We start from the raw sequence: 9284 nt of genomic DNA, 5'->3' as shown, positions 1-9284 counted from the left end.
CAGGGATGAATACTGAAGCTACTGTACAATTCTTCCCCAAATCTCCTGAAATTGCTTTTCCTGCCAGATGCTGTTGTCCCAGAACCAGGGATGCAACTACAAGTGTAGCTAACACTTACGATTACATTGTGATCCCTAAGCAAGAGATTACAACTATCCCCCTTAAACATATATACAGTACCAGGATTTCCAAAGGGCTCATAAAATGGATTAAGCCTTTCCCCCATCAGGCAAAATTGGAGTTGTTTCTTGATTTATGTACAGGTTCCATTGTGAAGTGCTCTGAAATTCTCATTCTTAGCAATTTTATGTATAGAACTGAAACCAACTGAAGAGGACTAATAAGCTCCCATAGGCTCATAGCTCAAAAATCTACCAGATACTTCAGTCCACCATGTTTGTTATGAGCAACACCCATCTCCATATACGTAGTGCAACAACTTTCCAGAGAAGCTTCTCCAACCACTTCACATGGAATCACAAGCTGTAATCTTTCAGTGCTCACTTTCACAAGCAAATTGCAGCACTTTATCAAGGTAAAATGTGTATTTACTATCCACTGAAAATGTGTACCACCTGTGCTGCCATTTTTATTAAGTTCTAGCTTTTAAAATAAATCTGTCAGTAATTAACATTCTTTACAATAAGCTCAATCCTAACAATTCTGAGGACCATGAAGGGTCAGGCAGTGTTCCTGTCCAGAAGGTCACTATCAGTCAGAATCTAACAACTAAGTTTTGAACGCTGTTCTCAATATATTTTCCCCACAGACCCTAGTTTTTCATGAGTAATTTTGCCTAACACTTTTTGAAACTGATGTCTTGATGGATAAAAACTGGCTTTAAAGCAATAAAATAAATCAATAAAAATAAACTTTTAATAAAGTAACATTTACTCAATTTACTCAAAGGAGGGTTGCAAGGCTTCTATTGGCTGACCTGCAAAAAAGCCTAGCACCAAATCTGGCTCAAAACAGATGTTCAGTTTATGGTAGTTTACCTAATTTCTTCCTTTCTCAAAGATTCTTATTCATACGCAAACCCTGATAACCAAAGGAGATCTTTCCATCTCTAATGAGATCTCTCTATTAAAAAAAAGCCTAGCATATAAAGTATAAGCCATTATCATAAAGGCAAACAAAATTAATATTGGAAGCTAACCACATGTGGAAGCAGATGAACAACTCTAAAAGCTTCCCCCAACTACACCCCCAAGGTCTTTTTTTGAAAGCAAACTTTCACTTCTCCTTTTACGTATGTGCAGGTAAAACAACTCTTTATAAATGTCACATGGGAATGTTTAAATAATCTCTGAAGCAAAATCAAATGGAATATTCAAGATTAAAAGCATCACTGGCTTCAAACAAGATTATATGTTTCCCAGCAGGTTTTAATATAGACATTTTAAATTATCTTAACTGGTTTTATTCATTTTGTACTAACCAAAGAAAATATCAATGAAAGCACACTTATCAGATAAGAAAAATATTAGCTTCCACATCACTTAGCTCTACATTGCAATTTTCTTTTTTTGAAACAGCTAAAGAGATTGTTTTTATTAGGTTAACATTTTAATAAATTATTTAAGTCATAGCTTACTTGAGGCAACGGTGGGGGGAATCCAACAAACTAAAGTCATTTTTCAAAAGTTACCACTTAAACACAAGTTCACACAGTATACAGGACAAAGCAACTTAGTTATAAATGCACAGTTGGCATTCAAGGAAACCCCCTCAGATTAAAAATATAACCACAGCATAAAATTCCCTCCACACCCCAATATTTATACCAAGAATCAGCACTCTCTTAAACCTTCTTCAATTCTTTTTACCATCAGCACTGGCACCTGACACTCTTTTAAGATCCCTGTTTCAGTTGTTCTCTCAGAATTATTGCCTCTGTAACCAAACTGTATTTAGAGTCAAGTGCTCTCTCCTACCAGTGAACCTTCTCAACCTTCAAGAATTTATATTGTATTTTCCCCCTGAAATACACAACCTGAAACTATGGTTTACTTTTTTCCATTTTACATTCTTGCTTCACATTGGTATAACAGTAGTCCTCAAGCCCGACTTTGTGTCAGGAATCAGTTATAGAGTTTTACTGACCCATACAGTCTTGAGACTGATTGAGCAGGCATCTCACAACTTTATGCCATTTTTTTCCTCCGAGTCTAAAACAACCAAAAAAGGAAAACAAAAACAAAAACTTTCCTTTGATTACGCTTTTGTGATTTTTTTTTAAAAAGCCATGTATACAAACTAATACTATGATTCACTGATAATGAATCTTCAAGGTCTTACTGGGCAGTACAGGTTCTGCCCAATATCCTACAATTACCTCAGATAATAACGGACTCTACAGTGCTTAAAGCCCAGTTCACCCCTCTTCTCCAAATATCTAATACAAGCACACAATCCATAGATTTTTCTCTCTTGACATGCAATCAGTTTTAATATTCATTTCATATGATAAATATTTATTAAACATCATTCTAACAAATATATACAAGTCAGAAAGTTCCTATTCTCATCACAACAAAATAAACATGAAAGCGTAACATCTCACTGTCCTATTCCAACCCTATAGGGCAGAGCAGACCTGTCCCATAAGTTTCTAAGGCAGTGCTGTAAATCTTTACAGAAGCAGACTGCTAATCAAACTGTCTCATCTTTCTCCCTTGGCGCAGCTGCTGGGTTCAAACTGCTGACTTTTTGATCAGCAACCAAATTTCTTATTTAACCACTGTCCCATCAGGGCACCTCATGAAAATTACCTTTAGTTTCAGGAAGACATGTAAGCAAACAAGTATTATTTGTCAAGCTAGTGTTAGTAATATGAAGAAAATAAAGCAGGGAAGAAAAGAGTGAAGAGGAACTCCATTTTATACAAGGTCAGTAACTAACACTTAGAGGACATCTGAGCAGAGATCGAAAAGAAAATGAGGGGGATGCAGGTATCTAGAGACACAATTTTGAACAAACAGCCCTTTACATCATGCTGTTGTTGGGTGCAGTTGAATTCTCAAAGTGACCCAAAGTACAACACAATGAAACACTGTCCGCCCAGCCACACAATCTTTGCCATTTTTGAACCTGTTATTGAAGCTACCATACTCTTCTTCTGACTATTGTACCAATCATGGTGTCTTTTTCTGGGGATTGGTTTCTCTTAATAAGCTGGCCAAAGTCTAAGAGGCAACGCCTCGCTATTGCTGCTTCTAAGAACATTTTGACAGCACTTCTTGCAAGGCAATTTGTCCTTTCTGTTGATAGTCTATGGTGTATTCAATATTCTTTGCCAGCACCTAATTCAAAAGCATCAATTCTTCAGTTGTCCTGCACCAGCTTTTGCATGCCTATGAGACGACTGAACACACCATGGCCTGGGCCGGGCACTCAGTAGTCTTCAAAGTGACATCTTTGATTTTTAAACACTTGAAAAAGATCTCTTGCAGCAGATTGCCCAATGTAACATGTTTGAATTCTTGTCTGCTTCATCAAGGGCACTGATTGTGGATCCAAATAAAACAAATCTGATAACTTCAATATTGTCCCCATTTATCATAATGTTGCTTATTGGCCCAAATGCATATGATCATGTGATTCTTTACTTGATCTAACCTTGTATGTACAAAAATGCCTTTATGAACAAGAATGATATGTGTGGATGTATGCTATCAGAAACAAGAATACCACAGGAAATAAGAATACAGACTGAAGAGAAATATTTTTCATTTGAGGCAAACAGGTAGGGTGCCATGCCTATCTCCCTTTAACCCATAGTTCAAAGTCAGAGGCGAGATGACTACTCTTAATATCATCAAATAACTAGTTTGTGTAAGCCCAATAATGATCTCAGAGGGATGCAAGGCTTTAGAACACAGGACCTACAAAATCAAATATTGAATTAAATATCCAAGTTCTTGTCTACAGGGTGCTTTAAAAAGTTTGTGGGAAAATTTGGTTATCTTTTAATTCCATTTTGAAACACCCTGGTATTTTCTAAAAATATAGCTTTGTCTACTACTATTGAAAACTGTTTCTACTCACTTCTTAAAATCTGAATATACTGTGCCCCAAATAATCGGCACAAGCAAGTATTTTTTAACCTATTCAACTTGACACAAAGGAATCCTGTTTCTTTGGACAAATCTTTCAGATCTCTAACATAAAATATTTTTAATTTGTGAATTCAAAATAAAAACATATTTGCTCATTTATACCAAATCTCATTCTAAAAAGATTTGATAAGAATTTTACAATAGAGTAAATTTACTAGTTTGATGAAAGGGGTTTTTACTTACTAGAATTTTATGGACTATTTAAAATTACTTTATGGTTTTTATAAAATGTATTATGTCTGCATTATAGCAAAATTACATTTCATTTTCCAGCATATAATCATCCCTCAGTATCCTCAGAGGAAACTGGTCACAGTGCCCCCTAAGATACTAACATACACAGATGTTCTTCAGTGCCCTTACATAAAAATGATGCAGGGTTTGCATACCTCCTATATGCTTCGAATCATCTCTACATCACTTCTAATACCAAATGCAAACTATATAAATAGCATTTTATGCTCCCTTAGTCTTTGAAGGGTTGCCTTAACAACACTGATCCCTCCAATGCCAATATTTTTTATTGGTAGTGGTTAAATCCGGGGATGTGTTCCTCGCAGATACAGAGGGCCAATTGTACTTTTAAGGAGAAATGTATTTTGGTTGGGATATTCTATTACCAAGCATTTACAAAAGAAGTGATTTCAAAACTTTAAAACCTGTCACCATTTTTGTTTGTTGTCTTTTCAAGCAGTACAGGCAAAGTCTATTAAAACCATTTTCCAGTTACTGTCAAAATTAGGAATTTTGTCATTGAAATTTAGTTTAAATCAACTGACATTCCATGTGCATATGGAAACCAACTTGTTTATAATTTCCTAGCTTACTTTCATCTACAATTAAATCACCCCAACCATGTATAGTAGAAACATGATCTCTTCAATGGAAGTAAATCTAATGAAATTATTTAACTATAATGTGTTCCACCTAATTATTACAACTCTTTTACCAAAAACACCCTTCTCTCTCTGGCCCTCTCAGAAGCAGATAGTAGTACGATAGGGTATAACTACCACTGGGGGGAAAGGGGTTAGTTTGGTAATTTGGTTCCTGACCCTAAACACTAGCTGCTTAGCTTGAACAAGTTATTTATCTTAATCTCAGGCCATCTCCTTCTTATCAATCTCCCCTGCCTTGACAAGTGAGAGAATGAAGAAAGGACTCTAAAAAGTACACTTTGAAAAGTAGCACCTGAAAAAGGAGGCCAACATGCCATATTGGACTATATCAAGTGAGGCGGATCCACTGCAGGAACTGATATTTTTGCAAACTAGTGAATAATCCAAATTTCCATTTGAAAATAAAGACAAAAAACCTATTTCATTATTATGAAATTGCGATCTCACATTTTTACAATTATAAACTACTCTCATCTCCTACTCAAGTTTTCCAGGAACAAGAATAGTACGCTTTACAAAGTAGCAGCTCAAAACCAGAATGCTGCAGGTGTTACTAACCTATCAACACTTGATTACAAGGCATTACGGTATGACCAATTTTTCTGTTTATTGGGGAGAAAAGTTTAAAAACAAAAGAATGTAGCTACTCAAAAAAGCTGAGAAAGCAGAAGCCTTAAAAGCATGCTAACCAAGGAACTATATGTGACCTCCTGCCTGGGGGACAGACAACCGAAAAGTGGGTGAGGGAGACATCGGATAGGGCAAGATATGACAAAATAATAATGTATAAATTATTAAGGGCTCATGAGGGAGGGGAAAGCGGGGAGGGAGGGGAAAAATGAGGACCTAATGCCGGGGACTTAAGTGGAGAGGAAATGTTTTGAGAATGATGAGGGCAATGAATGTACAAATGCACTTTTTACACAATTGATGTGTGTATGGATTGTGATAAGAGTTGTATGAGCCCCTAATAAAATTATTAAAAAAGAGAGAGCTGTAAAAGCCCCCAATAAAATGATCTTAAAAAAAACAAAAACATGCTAACTATCCTTTTGGCTAATAATATTTTCTTCATTTCTAATATAAAAGAACATTAAAGCTCTTATGACCCACCCTCCTTCATTAAGTGATTTTCACATTCATCAGAACTTTTGCATATAGCTTATCACAATAAAAATTTTAATTTTAACAACTTGAAGACTTTATATTCTTCAAAACCAAAAGCATTGTTTAGGATGCTTCACCAAAAATTGCTATCCTACAAATTAAACAAACTTTGGTACATCCATACCAGAGAATACTACTCAACAATTAAAAAGTACAAACTTTTGAGTTCGGGTCAGGTGGGGAGGAAAAAAAAAAGTACAAACGTTCATGTACACAACAACCTAGATGAACCACAAGGGAATTAAGCTGAATTTTAAAAGCCAAATCCAAAAAGGTACACGCTGTGTAATTCCTTTTATAAGACATTCTTAAAATGAATACAAAGAGATCAGTGGTTGCCAAAAGTTGAGAGGCTAAGGGAGTGGGCTGGGGGTGGCCTTTTATCTATACAGGCCAGAGCTATCTTTCTGGGTATCTTGAGTGTGGTGGTCAATAGACTCGATCCATGATAACATGGCCTAGAGTACACACATAATGAATACACGTAAAACTGGGGACTACAATCAATGACAGGAAACAAACTGGCTAAACTGTTGAGTGGAAAACTGCTCTGTAAACCTTCAGTTAATTCACAATAAAAGAGGGAAAACCTGGAAATAGTTAAACAGGAGACTTATCTTTATTCTTAGATGTTTGCTGAAATGCTTTGCGATGAAATATTATGACTGCAACTTCTAAATTTAGGTAAAATATTTCAGTGTTCCTTACACTTTTCTTTTTTGAACTTATCTTTTTTCCCAAGTAGATAGAGTTCAGGAGATTAAAGACCAAAGGTTATCCTAAACAATACAACAGTACTACGCATCAATTAGTCTTTTCAAATAAATTAATGACCTTGTTAAACTATACTGTAGTTTGATCTGCATACCCTATCAGTCATAAAAAAATTAAAATAAAAGATTTCAAAGTAGCCACGGGTTACATAGTAGCCGGCATATGCCCCACCCCCCTTAGTATCACAATTAGTTTACTATAGATTACTCTTTAATTTGTGGGGAAACACAAGAGTATTTCTATTTTTTCAAACAAACAAAATTAATTCTAATGAGAAAGCTAACACATTCCAAGTTTTAAAAAGTCTTAAATTAGGCAACTATAGTTTCAACTACAGTTCAAGTCTCCATTTCACGGAAAGGTCAACCTACACACGGAGTGGCAAACAAAAACGTGCTACATTATATTAATTACAGCAACAAGGTTACAGGCCACACTTTACATTGTAAACAGTCCTCCCAACCTCATGGCCTGTGCGGCTTATTAAAATGCAGGGGAGTAAAAGTTCTGAGAGTACCCATTCTCTGAAGCAAACTCACTCTGATGCATCGGTGCGAACCACTTTTGTCTAAGTCTGTCTCTACAACTTTTCGCTTCCTACTGGACCGCCTCTAGCAATGGGCCCCACCTCCAAGAGGGTGGTGGGGTGCGGTTGTTTCCCGCTCGGAAACTTAAGAAATAAATGCTTCTACCGGACTCCAGAAAGGAGGGAACACGACAGGCCGGGGGACGGCACACTCAATTATCCAACCAACTATCGAAGGTCGCCGTGTAGAAAGCTTCGTCTCCCCAGAACTGCCTCTTCCCATCCCTGGCGGGCCAGTGACCGTGGGCCAGGCGGGGACAGGTGAATCCCTGGAGGAGAGGCAGAGGGAGGGACGCGCGGCGGAGGGAAACGCGCTACGGCAATGAATGAGCCCAGCTGCACCGGCGCACCTGTTCTGTCCGCGGGCGGCCCCGGCTGGGGGACACGGCCCTCGCCCCGCCAGGGCCGAGACCCGAACCCATGCAGCCCGCTTCCCAGCTCAAGGCCGGGCGCCGTCCCCTTTCGCTCCGGGCAGATGAAACCCGCCCTCCAGATGCCGGCAGGACGGGGCCTAGTCCGGAACCCGGGCCTCGGAAGCGTGCGGACCGCAGCACGAGCCCGCGGTGCCCGGCGCGCGGGCCCAAGGGGGATCCAGGGGAAAGAACGAGGCGCGAGTGTGTGTGCATTCGCTCTGGTCAGAGGGTGCGAAGGCGGGGTCCCGGGCGGGGGTGGCTCGGTGCCCGCCCGGCCGAGCTTAGGGGTGACAGGCCCGGGCACAGGCTCAAATGTACCCACCGCTTGCCCGGAACCACACTTACCAAGATGCGCTTGAAGAGCGCGTTCTCCTTGGGCGGGAGGCTCACGGCCGGCATCGTTCCGGCTCCTCCCGCTGCTCCCGCCACCGCCCGGCTGGGTCAGTCTGTTTGTCCGACCGCCGGCGTGCCTTGGCTGCTTCAGCCTTGAAAACCCTACTCCGCCGCCGCCCCTGGGCCCTAGGTATCGCCGCGTCGCCCTAACCGGACACCCCCTGCCCCTCGTCTTTTCTCCTTCCTCACTTAACGCCACCGCCGCCTCCCCCCACGGGTCTCCGTCGGCGGTTCACGTGGTAACTGAACAGACCGACAGAGGCAACCAAAATGGCGGCCGCGGAGGGCTTTCCCACCCGGGTCACACTTGCTAGCACGCAGGCGCGGTGACCTGCTTTTCCCCGCCCCTTCGCCCTGGAGCTTGCCGGGAAGTGGGCACGTCGGCCGCGCGCTGCGGCCTCGAGCGTCCCGCGGGCGCTTGCGTTCCCACGCGGTGCAGCAGAGAAGAGACAAGCGGCCATCTCGGGTGGTTGCCGCCCCCATCGGAAATAGCCTTTGTGTATTAACCTCCCTACGACGCTGGCCTTTCATTCGTTTCATCCGAGCTGTATGATCACCGAATGAGCCGGACTAGTTAAAATGTTTAGGAACCGCTGTGATCGCGTGTAAGGCCTGTGTAAAGAGCGGACGCGGAGGGGCGAGGGAGAAGACTTCGCAGACACGGAGAGAAAGTGGCTCCATAGCCTGAGGAGTGTGACTGTTAAATGAGTCTAGCTGGGGTGTAGGTGATTTGGCGAATGCTGCTTATTAAGATGAGCCCAGAGAAGTAGAGTAGCCAGATCCGAGTGCATTTTTGCTCTGCCAAGGACCCTCTGAAGGTTAAAGAAGTTGCTTCTATCGATTAGGAGTAGAGGGTGTAGCGACATTGACTTCCCTGAGGAACTGGCTGGCCTCAAGCTAGCGCCTAGGTCAACTCTGAAATCTTAGAAG

At 40.9% G+C, this 9284-nt stretch overlaps 1 protein-coding gene across 1 annotated transcript in view; it reads right to left on the bottom strand.

Moving 5' to 3' along the window:
• Positions 1–8598, bottom strand: part of NAA15 (N-alpha-acetyltransferase 15, NatA auxiliary subunit) — an 88625-nt gene extending 80027 nt beyond the window's left edge. The window contains exon 1 of the mRNA XM_013007110.2: positions 8307–8598. Within this exon, the coding sequence (XP_012862564.1) occupies positions 8307–8360 (54 nt within the window). The 5' untranslated portion in view covers positions 8361–8598. The remainder of the gene's footprint in view (positions 1–8306) is intronic.
• Between the last annotated feature and the right edge of the window lie 686 nt (positions 8599–9284).

Source organism: Echinops telfairi, unplaced genomic scaffold (assembly GCF_000313985.2).
Source record: "Echinops telfairi isolate 266 unplaced genomic scaffold, ASM31398v2 ScPeMD7_2186;HRSCAF=2738, whole genome shotgun sequence".
NCBI classification, from domain to species: Eukaryota; Metazoa; Chordata; class Mammalia; order Afrosoricida; family Tenrecidae; genus Echinops; species Echinops telfairi.
The sequence above is the reverse complement of the archived record's forward strand: the minus strand, read 5'-3'. Positions and strand labels throughout refer to the sequence as shown.